Genomic DNA, 19,736 nt, shown 5'->3' with positions numbered 1-19,736 from the left:
AAGAGAGAGAGATAACACTCATATGGCTTGAGGATGTGTGGTATTAGAAGCACTTTTGCCATCAACCTACAAATTTTCAGAAGGGAGAAGGTGCAAGTAATTAAGAATGAGGAATGGGAGAGAGAAGGGATAGATCTGGGAGCTTACAAAGTTTTATTTTTTTTGCTGGAATTAGTATAAACAGTTTGCTTTAAAAAAAAAGTGTAATGACAGCATTTTGATAATTGCAAATAAATGAGAAATTAATAAAAATAATCTTTGTCCTGTAGTGGGTGTCAGCAGTGAAGTGATGTTCTCTCTTCAAAAACTATCCCTGTTTCTGAGTGGAAGGAGAGAGACATATTCTTTTAACTACTTCAGCTTGATGAATTTGTGATCTACTTAAATGGTTAAAGTGAGGGAAAAGAGAAGACACAAAGTACTTTAGGTGAAGGTGCATATTACGCACAATTAACAATGCTGTGAATGATTACGAGAAAAAGGTTACTCCACAGAAAGAAATGTGCTGTCTGGTCTGTTTTGTGCTGTGTTCTGTTCTCATTACTTCAAAAGAAGCAAGTGATAAAAGTAGAAAGGGTTTCGCTCCAAATCCTTTTTGACAGAGCATCCAGGTTTCATGTCCCCAGATAAAGGCTAATTTTTACAGTGCCTCGTTTGGGAAACACATGTCCTGAAAGCCGAATTAACTGAATGAAGAGGATCTACCCCAGCCAGTTCTCAATCTATACCATCCACAGGAAACAGGTCAGGAAAACGTTTGTCTGAATTCCTGGTGTTGCTGATAGTTGAGAAGGAGGAGACGGTACTAAATCAGGAAAAATAATTTCTTGCAGCAGTTCAGAGGACTTTGCCATTACTGAGTCTTTTCCTCAATTGTATTACTTCATTTTCATCTCTAAGTTTGCAGGTGAATAAGTGCTAAAAATTTTCTAAAGCTCTCACAACAGAACTTTGCAGACATTTTTGTAGACCACTAGGGAATCCTGGATTTAAAATGTTTTTCAACTTACCAGTCTTGACTACCATTTCCAATCTTGAATACTGTCCCTGAATGTTCTTTCTCTCCTCTTTTCTTTACAAGCTATTGTGTAGATTTTGTCATTGCAATGCTCAGAAATCTGAAAATTATAGCTAAATCATAGAATTAGAGGAGACTAAGAAATAAGAAATATCTCACTATGTTATTAAAAAGAATAAGGAAAATTATTAGGCTTTTCTGTTAAAGGAATGAAAGTGGATCCATAAGTTTTTAGAATTAACAGTGGAGGTCACAACCTCAAAGAGGGCATATTTAAGGAATATTTAAAAGATCATTTTTCACCAGTAAAACCTTTTTAGATTATTTTTCTCCATCAGGTTCTGTTAATAGAGTTTTGATTTAAAATGTAAGTACCATGTAAATGAGTTTCTGCTCTATAATCCTGATTCTAAAGTGGGTGGCACTTAGGGACATAATAACACTTCATTTTGTATCCATGTCCTATGATTCCTTCTCAGGAACAAATGATATCCTATACAATTATTTACAGCTGGTCAGTATTTCTCTACCACAGTCTCCGTGTAGCATGCAAAACAACATGAATTACTGTTGGTTTTGACAAGCTACCTGTTCCGGGGGGAAAACCTGCATCCAAATTTTTTTATGCTGTCAGATATCACTGAAAAGATTAAGTTGTGCAAGTTCTAGGTATTTGAGTTCATTTGCCTGATAGATTAAATATTACTGTAAAAGCTTCTGCTAAGGAATAAGGAAATAATTCCATTATTAAATAAGTTACTTTTTCTTGGGGATAAAATTTGACCAAAACTGAGATCCATGCATCAGAGATGTAAGGAGAAGTGGTTACAGCTGAAGACATGGGACAAGAGGTATACTGAATACAAAATGAACTTAAAAACCTGGGACAAAGGGCAAAACTTTGCAGCTTCACTCAGGCCACAGAAATTCCACATGTAAAAGAATTTAATCAAGAGTTTTCCTATAATTTTGTTCCTAGTTTGTGGATAGACTCATCCTTTGTAAGAACAGAAAAGAAAATTAAGCTGTATTTCAACAGTCACCCACCTAACCTTGTATTGAGTTTAGTAACTTGTGTTTAGTGGTTGAAGAAGGAAAATCAATAGATGGACTCAGTCTTTAGAATCATCGTAGGCCTGCAGGACTCCACTGGCTCCTGCTCTGACTGCAGGCTCTTCCAGACACGACCCAGAGGTTTTTTTCCATGTTTGATAATCTTCATGTGCACTTACAAGAAGCCTCTAAATAGCATTAGAATTTTTTACAGTTGAGCACAGTTCTGAAGCAGTCTTCTAGACTGCTGAAAATAATAATAACAATGTAATATAAAAACAGAGAAATAAAAAATAAGTAGCAATGGAAAGGAAGAAAGTAATTGGACTTGAAAGCTTTTCGGGTCATTAAGGTGAGTACAAATGGAAGAGGGCATTTACAGTGAGCAAATGTAGAAATATCTAAATCAAATTTGGGGACCTACATAAGGGAATACTGATGTGAAGGTTCTTGAGGTATATGTGGTGAGTGGTTGTATCAGTCAGAATGGATATATTCACTCCACGTGAAGGAAAAGCAATAGAGAATCAGTTACTGAATGCTTTGGTGTAAGAACCAGTAACCTTCTTATATTGCAAACAGTAACATTTGATGTTGTGTTTGATGAAGGAGAGCTGTGAGCAATTAGCAGCCCTAAAGAACACATCACGAATCTATAAGGATCAGCTGAGCTACAGACGAGATGCCAGCTCGGTACAGTACATTAAATCCTTTAAAAGCTGGGGGTAAAAAAATCTAAGCAAGCAGAATGGGGAACTTCACATTTAATTGAACTGTTAAAAACATCAGTTTGGCTGTGACTACCCTAAGTGACTTCAATTAATAAGTCATCAATTCATAACTGAATTGTCTTTGGATAATCTCAAGATTATTTTCTTTTTGTTGTTGTTGTTGCAGGGTTCATAGTAACAATTCTGCAAATTTTCTTATATAGTCTACAGCATCTACGTACATCATCTTCTGCCATGAAGTTGTTTAAATTACAGACTCTAAAATGCTTGTGGACTCTGAAGCCTCCCAGTAGGACTTTCCGTGGACACCACAGGCTGTTCGCCTCTGATGTATATTCACAGTACGAGTCAGTCAGGCGAGGCAAACAGGAAATACCAAAGTACTTCAACTTTGCAAGTGACGTATTGGACAAATGGTCTGAGATTGAAAAGGTAGATGATCTTTTGTTGTACAGATGAGATACTTTAATTTGAAATTTCATTTGAAATAAGTTGGGTTTTTTCTTTATCAAAAAAAAAATATCTCTCAAAACCAATTTGCATCAGGATCAGGAAATGATGCAAAATCTCATTCTTTCTTGCTTTATTTTAAAAGTGTTTCTGACCCTTGGGCCCTCCCAATGTGGGTAGAAAAAGCAATGGTAAATCCCTTTTGACTTTGATTTAACCTTGGAATGGCTGTACTTATTCCTTCTGAATACTGTAATATGAGATATTCACATCATAAAAATTCAGGTAACATAATAATATTGCATGCTAGGGAAAATTCTCCCACAAATGCTTAATTGCCTTGCTCCAGAGTGGATTCTGCATTTGTCCAGATGCCCTGTAGTTAGAGACCACTTAACTCCCTCTTCCTGAGCAATCAGACTAGGAGGAGTCCTCGGATACTGTGTTGTCCTATTTTATTTTGTCCCCTGCCTGGGCTGCTTCTGTTTAATAGTATTCCACAACTTCATCCAGAATATGAGGAATATTATGTGAAGTATTTCACATTATCTGTGATTTTGTAGGAGCATTAATGCTCAGCATAAGTCTTAAACTGAAATAGGACCCAGACTAGGACTTGAGTCTGGAGACAATTGGTCTGGTAAACATTTCAGGTTCAGAAAAGGAGAATGTATTGGGAATATCTGAGCTTGATCCATAGCAAATCTCAATCCATTAAGGACAAGGGAAAAATAATAGCTTACGTGCCAGTTGTGAATACTCAGATCTTCCATAATTTGCAGATATTTGTGCATTATAATTTCATGGGGTCTTTCATAAGGAAATGTTTTGGTTTTGAATCCCTGTGTTTCATAGGCTGGAAAGAGACCATCAAACCCTGCCTTTTGGTGGATAAGTGGAAAAGGAGAAGAAGTGAAGTGGAGCTTTGAAGAGCTGGGGTTCCTGTCTCGGAAAGTGGCCAATGTGCTGACTAAAGTATGTGGACTGCAGAAGGGGGACAGAATTGTTGTGATTCTGCCGCGAATCCCAGAATGGTGGCTGGTGAATGTGGCTTGCATGCGAGCAGGTCAGTGAGCACATCTGAGACTGGTAAAACCGGTTAATGCAAATCAGATGAGAAGATCAGGAATTTATATGGTTTATAAAGGAAAAGTAATGTAATACTCTAGTGAGTGGCCTAGCTACCAATTACCCAGGCAGTCCTGAAGGATTTGCACTAGGTGCCATAGGACAGGTGGCCTGTGCAGCAGGCATGGAGATGACAGAAGGCAGGGAAGAGCCATGGAATTCACCAGGCAGGTCCACATTTCATTCCTTCCAGAGAGCACAAGCAGCTGCATTACTCCACTATAACTGTTTGGCTTGGGAACGCCAGGGCAAATTTATCTCAGACATCAGTTTGGGAATAGTTAATAATTTAGGTTCTTAGAAAATTATCAGATGTAAAAAAATGCCATTCCAAACTAACTTTATTGCTCTTCCAGGAGTTGTCTTAATTCCAGGAATATCTCAGTTATCAGCCAAAGACATATTATATCGACTCCAGGCGTCAAAGGCCGTGGGCATCATTACTGATGACACACTGGCTCCTACCGTGGACTCGGTGGCATCTGAGTGTCAGTTTCTGAAAACCAAGCTAATGGTGTCCAAAGGCAGTAGGGAGGGATGGCTGAACTTCACTGACCTGTACAAGTGAGTATGTTAGTGACACTGCAGTCATGATGCAGACAGCAGACCTGATCTCCACAAGTGCTCACTTACAAATATTCATGGACTAAAAATACTCATCAGATGCCAACATTAAGGTGTTAATCATGACTGCTTGATTGCTGATCCACATCAGAGACATTTACTAACAGCAGTCTCGTTCTAGGAAGTTTCTATCCAGTTCTTCTTAAGGGGAATTCTGTCTTTGTAAATCCACATTATTTTAGTCTAATTTGGTGAAAAGCTTCTGTGAAGCTTATTTGGGGTAGGAGTTCTGCAATATTTCATTACATTCTGAAGCCTGTGTAAAGTAACTATTGAAGTCACAATTACATTCTCTGTTTTAAAGAAACCAATCTGCTGACCATTCCTGCGTCAAAACAAGGATTCAAGACTCAATGACTATCTTCTTTACCAGTGGAACCACAGGTTCTCCAAAGATGACTGAACATTCCCAGGGTAGTCTTGGTTTCCGACCCCTTTTAAGTGAAAGGTATGAAAGGTTTGAGCCTGGTTGAACATGGGGTAATTGAAGCTGCATAGCTGATGAAAAATTACCAAATAAGAAATACCAATGTACGGCCCTAATTCTCCCTCTGAAATCAGACTAGAAACTCCAGCAGCTTTCCAGGGGATTAGGATTACCCCCAGTGTTTCCAGTTTTCCATGAATATCTCTTACCCTTTCTTTAGAGTGGTTCAAAGGACAGCCATCGCTGGGAATACTTTAGCGCAAAAACCCAAGAGGTACCGTGCTGTTTGGGCTGCAAAAAGCTTTGTGACACATGCAGAGGCAGAGTTTATGCTGGTTGCACAGATCACCCTGGTTCCTCAGCAGCCTTAGAACTGAAATACCTGGTGTCCAACACAGCATCCATGACTGCTGCTGCAGCGCTATCTTCCTACCTAGTGGAAAGTCACTTTACTGAATAAATTCAGACTCCTCTCTTTCCCTTACTCTGTCCTATGTTATGACTGACATCACACACATATGATATACATGTGTGTGTATATATATATATATTTATGCAAACTTATAGTTAGGTGCCCTTTTATCCTAGAGCTAGCATAAACTAAACTTCTTCAGAGTGCCCATTTATCTTGTCATAAATCTTGGGCTTGTTGCTTTTTATGGTTTTCTTTGTTTGTGATTTGATTGGGATTTATTAAGCAAACATTTTTCATTATCTTTTCATTTGTTTCTGCTCTATCAGGTACTGGTTGGATTTGACTCCCTCAGACGTGATATGGAGTACAGCTGACACTGGATGGATAGTGACTTCACTGGCATCTGTTTTTGATCCCTGGGTTTTTGGATCATGCATCTTTATACATAAGCTACCACAGATTGAATCAGCAGCCATCCTAAATGTAAGGAAAAACTCAGAGATGTGTTAATATGCAGAAAGAGCACAAAACCCAATTCTTAACAGCATCCATAGATTTCATGAGGGTTGTGTTCAAGATGCTGTATCTGTTGCATAAAGCCCCTATTACCCTTTTTAACGTATGCAGAAGGGGCTAAACCTGCAATTCATTCATATGTTTTGCTCATAGCTTGTGAGCATGTGAGTGAAAATCATCCAAAAGCAGCACTAATTGCTTGCCTAGTGATTGTGGAAGTAATATCAGCTGGTATTAAAGCAGACTGAAACCGAAGCGTTTCTCTGCCTATGCTGACCAAGATGAAAGTGAAAACCTCCCTGTAATGTAGGCAGAGACAGGCTTATTCTGGCCATGCTCTAAACTATGCGGTCTGGGTGTCATGTAGACATGTTAGCATGGGATTTTGTCCAATCAAATATTCTGTGAATTTCTGCATAGTACACCAACTGTATGAGCGTTTATTACCCAACAGAGAGCGTATGGTGCTTTTTACATAGAAAGGAGAGCTATATTTGTCCACTATATCACCTTTTCACTGTACATCCACAAAACAGGTTTTTGTCTGGGCTTCATATGTCCGTCTTGTTGTTTAACTCACTAGACTCTCTGCAGATTCCCTGTTGACGCGCTGGTTGGTGCTCCAACATTGTTCCGCATGCTGGTGCAAAATGATCTCTCCAAGTATGTCAAGAAATTATTTACTGATGTTTAACTTACCCTAACTAAACTTCAGTGATCTCCCAAATCTAGCTGCTTGACCCAAAATAGGGTAGTAATTTAGTTTAAAATATCCTTCATGAAAAGACTGTCATACAAAATCTGTGAGTTTTGCTGCATTTTGTAATCAAACATAGAGAAACCTGATGTTTTCCCTCAGAAATTCGAGACTTTCACTACTGAACTTCTGAGCAAATCCCTGAGGGTATGAAACTGAGCGCCTGTTAAACTCTTTATTATAATTTTCAATTACCACATTGATTGTCCGTGCTTTGGGAAGGACTGTCATCCTAGAAAATCAGTGTCAACTGTGAGAGAGTGACTTGTTGTGGCAGTTGTACGTCACCCCCTGCTCCAGTTCTCACTGCCTGCCACCGTTCCTTCCTCCCCTCTTATGCTTTCTCACTTGGACTGTTGCAGGGGGTCAGCACTCAGGGCCCTGGCTCAGCAAATCGCTCTGTGGTTATAGACATGTCCTTAAGTTGGCTTCAGCAAAACTTTTACTTTTTTTTCATGTAGGTTTAACTCTGACTATTAGTACTCATATATATAATGTTGAGCACAGACTGATATCCTTGCTGTATCAGGAGCCGAAGGATCAGGAATCCTCTGATTTCCCTACACCATGGGACTAACTCTCAGTAAACAGCTCTTCAGTATTATTTGTTTATAGTTACATACTCCTTTTCCTGCCCAATAGATTTAAGTACTGCTTCTCTTGTTTTTTAACTCCCTGTGAAGATACAAATTCATGAACCTGAGGCACTGCATTAGTGGAGGGGAGCCACTCAACCCAGAAGTCATGGAGCAGTGGAAAAGCAAGACTGGGCTGGACATCCATGAAATATATGGCCAGACTGAAACGGTACATCTGTAGCGTCAATATTCTATTAAATCTTCGTAATTCCTTTTTGCTTTATGGTGTTTTAAACAGATCCTGTTTCTTGCTTCACGTTTCTGTGGATGTTTCAGTAATCTCCTCCCTTGATAACCTCTGAAAGAACACCCTTTCAATGGCTCTCCTCACAGAACCTGCCAGAAACATGGATTGCTGGGAGGAGATGTGCTCTAATATTTATGGAAATATCTTTAAGTGAATTCCATGTGACAATGACAGGAAAGAGCACAGTATTTGAATCTAAGGAAGAAGACCCATTAGCAGAGGGCATGAATTCTTTGCAGACAATGGAACAGGATTCTTTCAGGGAGTTTCTTGATTTTGCTTATCTGTACCATACAACACTGACATAGGATCCTATGAAGCTTAATTCCTCATTTTGGAATGATTCTAGAAAATACGTTTAATTAAATGAATGTGAATGTAGCAGTTTTCTATTGCAAAACTTTGTTTTGATTTTGATTTTTACAGGGAATAATCTGCTCTGGTTTTAAAGGAATGAAGATTAAACCTGGGTCAATGGGGAAGGCAGCTCCCTTTTATGATGTTCAGGTTTGTTGGCTGCTCTTTGGATTCTTTCATAGGGTTTTTTTTTTGGTTGGGGTTGGTTGGTTGGGTTTTTTTCCCCCCATTGGACTAAAGTACGTGTTGTTTTTCATTCTAGATCATAGACAAAAATGCTAATATTCTGCCTCCAGGACAACAGGGGGAAATTGCTGTCAGAAGCAAACCTATAAGACCACTTGGTTTATTCTCTGAATATGTAGTAAGGACCTTATTTTATTCCTCACCACCACCAATCTCCACAAAATCTCTCCCCCTCGCACAGTGGTTCAAAAGGCTGAATATTTTTCACCAGTTTATTATTTATTACTAGAGTAATTTGTTTGTTTGCATTGATGGACGTTAGAAAAGGGAAGAGAAGAATTTGCTCTTTTTTTAGAAAGAATATTTTTAAAGAATCAAAATGGTTTTGTTTCTTAACTGCTTTTATTGTATTTTATAGCAATGTCAGTACAATTCTTGGAACATCCTTGACTGAAAAATTAAGTTCCAGCGCATTTAACATGATGTGCATTGTAGCATAATGTATAGCTAATGCATGCTCAAAATCTAAACTACTGTTTGTAAACCACTTTGAGGATAACCCTAAGAAAACTGCAGAAAGTCAACGTGGGGATTTTTATGTCACTGGAGATAGAGGGACTGTGGATGAAGATGGATATTTTCATTTTATTGGAAGAGACGATGACATCATCATTTCTTCAGGGTCAGTTTGCATGCTTCCTTTCTAAATCTGCTATTGTATAATCTTACATGTTGTGTTCCTGGTGAGCTTCTGACATCATAATGCTGTGATGAATGTATTGACCTCCTGACTTAGGAATACTTGCTTTTATTGTTAGCTTTTCATAGACCTGCAGTATCATCTTGGTGATGTCAGTGGCATCTCTGTATCTGTTTCCCCAGCAACATCTCGTCTGTTTCAACAGAGAGTGGAGACTTCCATTGGCCTTTTTTTTGACAAAAATTGAAGGATATCTCTATTGGACTCAAAGAGCATTGAGACATTTTATTTTTAACGTGTTGAAATGAAACAATTTGATACTGTATGATGTGACACCATAATGTGGCATCAGCTGGTACTGCAGACCCAAGCTATCAAGGTGGGATGGAGCTCCAGCTTAGGAGCCACAAGGAAAGAGGAGAGAGATGGAGAGGTATCCACAGCCCCAGCAGTCCTCTGACACATGACAACCACGAAATGCTCCTGCCTTCTAACACAGCCAACTTTCCCATTCTGCCTAAAGTTTCTATACTTGGTTGTTGGTTTGTTTTGTGGGTTTTTTTCTTCAGTATGACAATTAAAAAACATTTTCTACTGACTTTCCGGTTTATAAAACCAAATCCTACATTTTTCTTTCCTTACCTAGATATCGCATTGGGCCATTTGAAGTAGAGAGTGCCCTGATAGAGCACCCAGCAGTAGCAGAAACAGCTGTTGTCAGCAGCCCAGATCCCCTTAGAGGAGAGGTAATGATGCTGAACAGTGGTGGGGGAAGGAATATGTTTGTTTAAATATACAACTATATAAAGCAGTTCCTCCTTTACTGAATAACGTACAGCTCTAAGGCAGTCATGTCATCATGGGTAATCCTACTTAAGGTGACAGGCAAAATCCCTTCACCTTTACATGCCTTTGCTCTTCGTAGTTTCTTTTCATCCCAAGGAGAAACCTAATGTTCTCCTCTGTGGAGAATATTACAGTGATGTTTACTTTCCTCTTGTTGTTAAACACTTGTCTGTACACTGAGATTGTCTTTTCTGGCTGTCTTGGTGTAGCCAAAGTTATATTGACCTAGCATTAGACTTGGGCTACACATATGGAGAAAGCACAGTCCTGTGCTGGGCTGATATGGGCCTGCTATCCTCAGTGTGAACTTCAGAGAGAAACAAAATGTCCCTCAGCTTCAGGGAGAACTCTAAAGAGACACCACTTATTACTCCTCTTTCTTGACCCCCACTGAGAGGACAGAGAATATGCTTTTGCTTTGTAATGAGGGCAGGAAAACTGTGATTTCAGCTTTTCCTTCTGCATATACATATGCAGAAGCTGGGCACAACCATTTCTTACATTGCTCTGGTTTCTCTGTTCCTCTCTTTTGCATGTCATGATTCTGAGCAGTACTGCTCACTGGTAACCTCTGGTGGTTGGTGGATGGATGATGTCAGATCACTTCTGTTGACTTTACCTTACAGGTTGTGAAAGCATTTGTGGTCCTGTCCCCCACCTTTTCATCCACTGACCTGGAGAGCTTAGCCCGTGACTTGCAGGAACATGTCAAGAAAACTACTGCTCCATATAAATACCCTAGAAAGGTAAATGTTTCCGAGGAGAAACTTTAAAGCAGGGCACCCTTCTGTAAATCTCAGGAGAATTACTATTAAAATTGTCATGATTCACCTAAAAGAGACAGTGGTAAAGATTCTGCTAGAGGACTGGCTCCAGAAAATATTTCCTAAATAACATTAGTTTACATTGTTTTTCGTGTATTTGAGTAAAGCGCTTGTTTAAATCTCTCAAAATTTCTAGGCTTTGTATGATAACCTAATTAGGTTTGCATGTTCTCAGGCTCGCAATTGTAATTCTCCATTTTGTTTTTAGTCTTCAACCAAGCACTCTCTGGTGACCTTAGGGTAGTACCTGACTGAATCTGCGTAAGTTTTTATCTACTGGTCCTCACAGCTAATAAATAAGAGGAAAGCCAAGGAGGATACACTTGGTGTTTCTCAGTAATCCCAGCACTATAGGAAAAGAGCTACTAGCAGTGCTTTCATCCACCTGTGCAGAACTCATAGGAACTAATGACCATTAAAGACTTTATGCCAGTAACATCCCTTTGCTCTTCTTTTTGTCATTCATCTCTGACCTCTGATACTATTTCAGTAGTCATCTTTCTGTTACACTACTCAGTTTGGTCAGCTGTGAGGCAGCTACACAGATGTTTGGCCATCTAGGCAGCCAAAGAAATCGTTTCACAAGTGGCACAATGTGCTGCCTTGCTTTGGCTTGGACTTGGCAGTTCTTACTGATGGTAGTCCTCTTAGTTTTCCACATATTCTGAGAGCCAGTCTTGGAAAACCGACTCTGCAGAACATACTACATTGTTTTCTGTCTTTTTTTATTTAGGTGGAATTTGTCCAAGAGCTGCCAAAGACAGTCACTGGGAAGATCAAGAGGAATGAATTAAGAAACAAAGAGTGGGGACGAATGTAGCATTGCCTGGAATTTAACAGAACTTCTTTTATTCCATTAACACTATATAAATTTCTTTGATATAACTTCCCTCCTTCTAATCTATTTTTGTTAAATGCCTGAGCATCAAAAACTATAGATAACACCAAGAGGTGATGTTTGCACCTGCTTGCAAAGTGTCTAATGTCAGTACCACAGTTTCAGTTCCTGAAGCACTGTTGGGAAAGGGAACAAACCATACAACTCCATTCTAGTCCTGAACGTCCACAAGATCACCAGAATTTGGCTGGTAACCCATCTCTTTGAAATAGCATCCAGGATCAGTGAAGAGATATTGTTGGTATTGGTTGTCTAGCTCCAAGCTGCAGAAAAGGCAGGCATAGATTTGAGTGGTTCAAATGCTCTCTTAAATGCAACACGTTTAAACTAAATGCCAGACCTCCTATCATTTTCTGAAGATGGAAAGATGCCTCTTTATTGATCCCACCGTTTTCTCTTCATAAACCTTTCTTGTTTAATATCTGTGTTAATGACAAGCAGTACCAGCTTCTCCCATGCCTTTTCCACAAGTACTCTCTCATACAGTGAGAGCTTCATTGCTCACCCTCTGTTCTGATCTTTGTACACAATAGACAAAAATCTTATACCACTTCTGGCAGTCTTTAAAATGAAGTTTGCTGTTGGGCAGGTGACCCAGTTTGTAGAACAGGCCATGGTTCTTTGCCATATTACACACTTGCTACAGGACCAGTCTATTTTCTGCAGTCACTTAGAGGTGAAACTAGTGAAAAAACTCCCTTGATCTGGTTTGGATGATCACATCTCTGTTTAACATTTAGCTCTTAGCTTTATGAAGAAGCATGTACTGTAGTGTACACACCATTATTTCTTACAGTTGCACATGCAATAGTGGGCCAAACTTTAAGGTTATATCGGTTCTTAGCTGTTTGCCCTCAGGTTTTTTTAATTTTGTATACTCAAAGATCTCATTTTCTGGCATGAATTTTCATTAATTGACAAAAACATCTCCAGCCTTGGCGTCCTGTTCTGTTCATTAAATAAGAAATTTGCTGGAGAACAATAGCATCTTTAGGCAGGAAAGAAGGTTCCTTTACAGCTGTGTCTCACTGCCTGGAGTTCTGTACCCGCTGAAGCTGTAAAGTAAGATTTAGAGATTTTGAATTTTGAGAAAGTATAATATTTTATTTCTTGAGAGTAAACACTTTGTTTATGTCAGTGAAACAGTTTCTGTACTAGCAACTGCTGAAATGAAAGCAATTGTCAATAAATACAATGTTTACTTCATTCTTTTTTGACAGTAGCTTCATTTTTTGTAATGCTCCTTAGTATTTCACAGAGATTTCAGAACACTTTTCACTATTTCACTACTAAGGTTTATAGGAGCATTAGATTACATGATTATAAAACATCAAAAAAATCATTAGTTTCTTGAATGCACTTGTTTGGGCATATTATTTGTCACTGCCTCAAGCTCTTTTCTCTGCCCAGTTTAGTTTCCTTTAAAAGCAATGTATTCCTGGACCTTTCAGGGACTCTACATCTTTAGATCTTTCTGCTTGGTTTCAAACAAACGTGTTTACAAACAACAAAAAGTGGACAAAACAACAAAAAGTCCGCGAAAAGTGGAATGATAAACAAGCGTACAAACCGGAATTCGGATCCCCTGGAACCTATCCTTGTCTTTGCAGTTAGCTGTTTGGTCAGTTAAACTCCAGTAATGTCTGAGGATTGGGAGGTTGATGTTTTGAGGGTTTTTTTTCCCCTCTCACCAAATTTAAGGACCTAAAGTCAAGCAACTGAATTCAGAGTTGGGAATGTTCAGAGCCTAAAAAAAAAAAAGGTCTAAATGAAACTACCACACTGAAGATAAGAGTTTTAACACTGATTTCAGTGGGGTCATGACTCTTGACTCTCTAAATTCTAGTGTGGCTCATTACAATAATTTGCTCCAGACTTCAATGCTAGAACTGTCACCTGCAGTGATCCCTTGCTTCACTGACCTTAGAAACTGGGTTTCTGTTGTGCTTTAGTACCCAGTTTTTTGCCTGAGTGGGCTGGGATCAAAGTCAAGCAGACTGCCAGGTTTTTTGTGCTGTGGCTGTAGTCTGTGAGGTGCTCTGCTCCATGCTGTGGCAACCTCTGATCATTGATATCCAGTACACTTTTCTCTCTTGTGTTCTAGGTAGATGGTTTGCTTAATTCTCCTCCTCTGCCCAGGATCAGAGAATCACCAATACATTTCCTCTGATCCATGCAGAATGATTTCAGAGACACAGGCTTGCAGTTACAAACAGTTGAAAGCAAAATACATCTCTAGCACATGGCTTGCTTTTGTAGCCACAAAGTTTGAAACTTGACTGGATTGTATCATTCTGGCTGAAAAATACAATTGTCAATAGACTAGCCTTTCCCTTTGAGACCTCCTCTCCATCCCTTTTACAGCCCAGCTTCACTTTGATGTTAATCTCGGAGACAACAGAAAAGGTAATACCTGCATCAGTAAAGGTATTCTGTATCAAATATGTCTTGGTGCATTATTTCCTGAGAGTTTAGCCTCTCATCCAAAGCCTATGGAAGGGACATGGTAACTTTGGTACATATGGTCTCTATAGGGATTACGGAAGTGCAACATTATGATGAGGTTGCAAAACAACCTTACCCAGGTGTTAATGCTCCCGGTGCCTCTGCACATTCTGTCTGTCGTCTGCAAAGACGATGACGTTCTCCCTTGTGTCAGGATCACAAGGAAACAGAAATGGATCATAAGGACAAAGTTGTTGTGTTCTTGGGACACGCTGGTCTTCAGCCTCATACTTCAGAAGGTAATGAACCTGCCCTTTTGGTGTTTTATGCGTGTTTAGAATGGGCAACACAGCTGTTGTAAGGACAGCAAACAAGTAAAATAACTTGTTATAGTTCTTTTAGAGGACTTGTTTATTTCTTTTGAAGTTTTATAAAGGAGAGAGAAATCTTCAGTTTCATCTGGGGACAGGGAACATGTTTCCTCTTCAATGTTTTCACCTTAGTGGTCACATAAATTTTTTCTGATTTGGGATAGTGGCAGCACAAGTCCTGAAAATGCCTTACTACAGATGGGGGACCAGCAATTTTATTGCAGCAAGATTCAAAATCCACATTTTTGGTGGTAGGATGAGAACCATGTGTAGGTGCCCCCTTCTTTTGAAGGCACATCTCTTGTCTTCCAACCACTTCCAACCTTCCAACCACTAGCCAGGAGCAGAATTCTCAATGCAAGGTTGGGAGTATTTGGTGTGTTTTTAAACTGTGAGGCATGTTGTTACGCATAGTGTAAGACTGTTAAATTGCACAAGCAACATGTATTTATACTGAAGACTATTTTGAAATAGGTATGAACATAAAACCCCATCTTTTGCTTTAAGAAGCCCCCTCTGAGGTAAATGAAATGAGAACTGAGGTTATATTCAGTATGTGAGAAATAATGCTTTCATATAGGAGTCTATCATACATCATGAGAAACGAATAAGATGTAGAAATTCATAGTACATGCTTAACGTTGCATGTATGCATAAATACTCTGTGTGTATATTTATATTGTGTGTATATATTTTGGCACATAAAATTGCTCTGCTTGCATTAGTAAGAAAGTTAATATTTAGTTTTATGTCTAGAAATCCTTAATACATTTCCAGAATGTGTTTGGAACTTGGTCTTGCAGATTTACTGGATGGTGATTTTTGTGACTTTGCGTGTGTTATTTTCACCAGTCCATTGAGCAGGAGCATTTTATAAGTGATCTACAACTTCATCTCCTTTCCCACAATACAGAAAGTTGGAAAAAAGCTGTAATGAAAAACAGAGCAGCCATTAGATGAGTTTTGTTTTAGTTATTCATAAGGCTTTTCAGATTGTTGATGTAAAACCAATTATTAAGCTAATACTTAATAGCCCCCCTCTAAGAATAAAAAAGAACACAATTGCATATACGTGTGAGAAGGGCTTGCTGTTGAAAAGATCAAGTAGAGAAGGGGTAATTTGACAAGTTCAGCCATCATGTTCAAGTATTTAATATGCAGACCAGAACTCACCATCAGCATCTGAGCTCCCATCAGCTGTGGCAGAACAACAGAGTCCAGCAGCTGCTTGTTTCTTAATGGATTCCTTTATAGTCCTAAAAATCCAAAATAAAGTTATCTTCAGGCACAATTTCATAGGCTTCTAGTGGGTGTAGAAAATTAAATCCCCCATGAGAGCAAGAAGTTTGTTTAATGTAATTCTACCAGAAGAACAGTGAACAAAATAAGGTTGTGGTCAAATCGGGCAGCAGCAGGATCTGTCTGCCAAGGAGCCCGTGCTCCACACAGCTCCGTGCTCTCAAGTCAGGTTCCCCTTGAGAGAGGGAGACTGCCGGCACCATGGTCCTCTGCTTTTTAAGGCCTCTGTGAGTGCCACACATTTCAGATAAATGGGCTCAATTGGAGAAGGTAACACCTTTGCCTCTTTAATTCGGATATGTACACTTAGTTCCAGTGTGATATGGCATATGGATACATTTCCAAAAAAAAGTTTATCTCAGCCTTTTATGATGCTTTCGTAAGAGATCGTTATTTGTTTTCTTGTGGTACTTCCTAAGAAATCAGGTGCAGAGGTAAGGTTATTTACTGGGTAAGGGGCCAGGCATTCACAGCTAGATTCTTTAAACCTCATTGTCTATTATTATTATTGTGGTCAGACTGGCTAGTTCTGGATGGAAAGCATTATTTTCTTAGTAAATGAAATAACAGAAACTTGAAGGAAGCAGAGAGGACTTTGTGCGCTTCCCTTAATCAGATTAAATACTTCCACAGTCTTTTTTCCCTTACCCATCCTTATAATCTGCAGCAAAAGGACACTAAAGGTAACCCCCTTCTCTTAGGTGACATGAAGCTACACTCCTGAGAGATTCCTGAAGGAATCAGGCCTGTTAATGAATGGAAAGAGGATTATGTAAATTCACAATATCTACATCTGCTTAACCCCTTTTGTAAATTCCTTTTTCCTTTTAAATGGTTCCTTTATAGTTTTTTTCTCGTCATTACCGAGCTTTGGATGAATATGAATTCCTCTGATACACTATGGGGTCTGACTGATACAGGTTGGATAAAATTTGACTAGTCCTCATTTTCTCTGAGGATTCAGGGATCATGCATCTTTTCACATGGAAAGTTACAGTATGACACAGCAACTACTTTAAATGTAAAAATAAAAACCGCATCATTGAAAGCAAAAGCTGTTGCATTAGTGGGTTGTTGATGCAAGGCATGAGGGAAGACTGCTCTCAGTAGAGTGGAAATTCAAAAACATAGATTCAATTTTTGTACTACCCACAGACATAAGGATTGATCTAGGGCAAGTCATATCTTTTTGTAATACCACAGAGTCTTTCTTAGTGAAAATGATTAATGAAATCTCCCTCTCCACCGTAAACCATCCTGAGGCATGCTCTGTTCCCACTAAATAATGATGTCACTGTCTCTTTGATTTTTGCTTGGTGTTTGTTGGAGTGTCCATAACAAGAAGTTTCAGCGAGTTTGCAGCAAGTAGAACTCCGTTTTTTTTAATGCCCAGAGTCTCTCTACGTTTCCTAACGCTCACTATTTATCGCATGATGTTGCAGCATGATCTTACCAGGTACCCATTCCACCAGAGCCACGTTGCAGGCTGGAGCTTTCCCATCCCACAGAGTCTGTCATGCACTGTCAGAGTGTCGTAATTTCAGAAGCTGAGATCCTCACGGAGACCTGCAAAATTGCCATTTCCACTTGTATGCAGCTAGACCCTAGATTCAAACCATATTCTTTCCTTCAGTGATTCTAATGCATTTATTTCTTGGGGGTTTTTCCCAACATATATGATGTCAGAGTAGAAAAATAAGACAAGGTTAGATATCTATGAACGTTATGGCCAGATCGAATCAGTATGTTTGCAGTCACTCGTATACAGTGTATATCATGTGGAAATATCATTACAGATGTCTAGGGCAGAAGTTCCCTGGAGAAAATTTTTAACTCAGAACCGATTGTTCCATGGTGCCACTTCAGTGGTTCAGATGAGGAGAAAATCCAAGTCCCATAAATCCAAGTCTGGGGACTTGCTTGTCCCTTTACAAGAACTATCAGTAGAATGCTGACGCTAATGACAGAGTAGCCAAGAACACTGCTCTGCTGCTTCGCTCACACCAATCAGAGGATGTTTCTGAAAAGTAAATGGAGCCAAATTACTGTAAAGCAAATCTAAATCAGAAGCATTTCAAGCCCTGTTGACTTAATCTGGACCAGCACTTTGAATGAAAACAGGATTTTTCCCACTGAGTAGGATCTTGCACTGATATCGGTCAATGCTGTTGTATGGATTTCTTTCAGCTGTGCTGATTTACAGCATTAGATAAATAAGGAGTGGACTTTAAAGTCACAGTGAGAAAATGTGGTTTTAAATGAACATCTTTTCTTTCTTCTAGAATTGTAGATCATTTAGTTAGCTGCAAAACTGTCCATTTGCATAGAACAACAAACCATATAAACTCAGTTTTCCTTTACGGGGTATTGTATGTGCAACTCATGAGGGGATGCACATTAAACCTAGTGCATTAGGAAAAGCAGTTCCACATTATGATGTTCAGGTACTTTGATGAGTATAAAGCATTCTGGTTATTTTGGTCTGAAATAAGATAAGGTCATGGCAGGACTGTTCTCTGTTTAGCAGCATATCACCTAACTACTCCTGAGCGAGCTTTCTTTCATTTTAGGTAATAGGTGAAAATGGTAACATTTTGCCTCCGTGAGAAGGCAGCAATTTTGCCATCCAGATCAAACCAGCAAGGCCTTTCTGTCTTTATGTTAGATATGTGGTAAGGAATCAAACACATTTTGGGGAATATTTTCCGTTCACTGGTGACTTTTGAAGTGCCTCCATCCAAGTGTGTATGCTTAGCTTACGAAAACCTCAGTTTTTCACTCAGCTCTGAAGGCATCATAACTGATCTTGGAAGCACTGGGTTTGGTTTACCGCCGAACCAAAGATTTCAGAATTATTTGCCCAGCTCTGCTTCTGAATACCAAATTCTTATTTCCTCTCTAGGTGTTGCATTGGGCTGCTCGAAGTAGATAGGGAGTGCCCTGAGAGAGCATCCAGGAGGAGCTGAAACAGCTGCTGTCAGCAGCCCAGACCCCACTGGAGGAGAAGTAAGCACATTGATATTAGGAGCTACCTAAAACATTTAATGTATGTGTGTATTGAGAAATAACTATGCCTGTGAGAGAAATATTGGCTTATATTAAATTTGTAAAGGTGCAGACCAGCATTTTTTAAATACATTTGAGGAGACAAAGAGACATCTATCTTTTGATTTCAGCAAAATTAGGGGCACCTAGGCCAATTGGAAACTTTGGCAATGGCCTTCTCTGAATCCCAATGAGGTCCCATACCTTGAAGCAATGTCCCCTAGCTATTCTTCTTAGGAAGGCCATTAAGCAAATGTGACCCACCCTATGTCACTTCTCTTCTTGTACACTGCAAGGGCATGATGTGGCTGCCCAGACACCAGTGAAGAATTCCTCTCTGCTGGGAATGTCACTAAGCTCACTATGAGTAGTCTTAAGGCCCATTTGTGGAGCTCAACAAATGATAAAAAACAGAAAGTTGTCCAGCGTCTGGCTCGGAGACGTATATCCACTGGCTTGAAAGAAATTTGATTGTAGAAAATTGCGTTATTCATCTTAGTCTTTCTATTGAACATTATTCATCAAGTTAGTGATTGCTGAGTGTTGCCTTACTCTAGCTCTCTTGTTTAGGTGGTAAAAGCTTTTATTGTTCCGTCTCCTGAATTTACATCTCATGATCCTGAAAAATTAATTCTTCAGCTGCAAAAGCATACGAAAAAAAGTTACCACACCTTACAAATACCCAAGAAAGGCAAGTATCACTGAGTTCTGAATATACAAGTAGTTCCTGGCAATGCACCCTAAAATTAAAACTCCTCTAA

The 19,736-nt window shown here is 39.2% G+C and overlaps 1 protein-coding gene across 3 annotated transcripts; it reads left to right on the top strand.

The window, feature by feature from the left end:
- LOC128913422 (acyl-coenzyme A synthetase ACSM3, mitochondrial-like) lies at positions 1–15,559 on the top strand. Of its 3 annotated transcripts, none has more exons than XR_008467947.1 (15): positions 1–744; positions 3,058–3,234; positions 4,108–4,318; positions 4,737–4,944; positions 5,309–5,452; positions 6,173–6,329; positions 6,946–7,025; positions 7,803–7,926; positions 8,431–8,511; positions 8,624–8,725; positions 9,102–9,229; positions 9,894–9,993; positions 10,720–10,839; positions 11,651–14,559; positions 15,435–15,559. XR_008467947.1 is itself a non-coding variant. In XM_054210963.1 (14 exons), exons 1-14 carry the CDS (start codon positions 691–693, stop codon positions 11,735–11,737), a joined length of 1,773 nt encoding a protein of 590 aa, XP_054066938.1. In that variant the 5' UTR covers positions 1–690; the 3' UTR covers positions 11,738–14,934. The 3 variants fall into 3 exon arrangements, 1 of the variants encoding a protein (XP_054066938.1); XR_008467948.1 differs by having other exon boundaries at positions 2–744; positions 3,006–3,234; XM_054210963.1 differs by lacking the exon at positions 15,435–15,559 and having other exon boundaries at positions 11,651–14,934.
- Positions 15,560–19,736: the final 4,177 nt, after the last annotated feature.

This window comes from Rissa tridactyla, chromosome 8 (assembly GCF_028500815.1).
Source record: "Rissa tridactyla isolate bRisTri1 chromosome 8, bRisTri1.patW.cur.20221130, whole genome shotgun sequence".
NCBI lineage: Eukaryota > Metazoa > Chordata > Aves > Charadriiformes > Laridae > Rissa > Rissa tridactyla.
The sequence above is the reverse complement of the archived record's forward strand: the minus strand, read 5'-3'. Positions and strand labels throughout refer to the sequence as shown.

What these genes read in the sequence shown, in the direction of transcription:
- LOC128913422 (XM_054210963.1), top strand. Translation starts at nt 691, where the DNA reads ATGAAGAGGATCTACCCCAGCCAGTTCTCAATCTATACCATCCACAGG. An exon ending in AATGGTCTGAGATTGAAAAG is followed by an intron (nt 3,235 to 4,107) that starts GTAGATGATCTT and finishes TGTGTTTCATAG; the next exon opens with GCTGGAAAGAGACCATCAAA. An exon ending in AATCAGCAGCCATCCTAAAT is followed by an intron (nt 6,330 to 6,945) that starts GTAAGGAAAAAC and finishes TTAACTCACTAG; the next exon opens with ACTCTCTGCAGATTCCCTGT.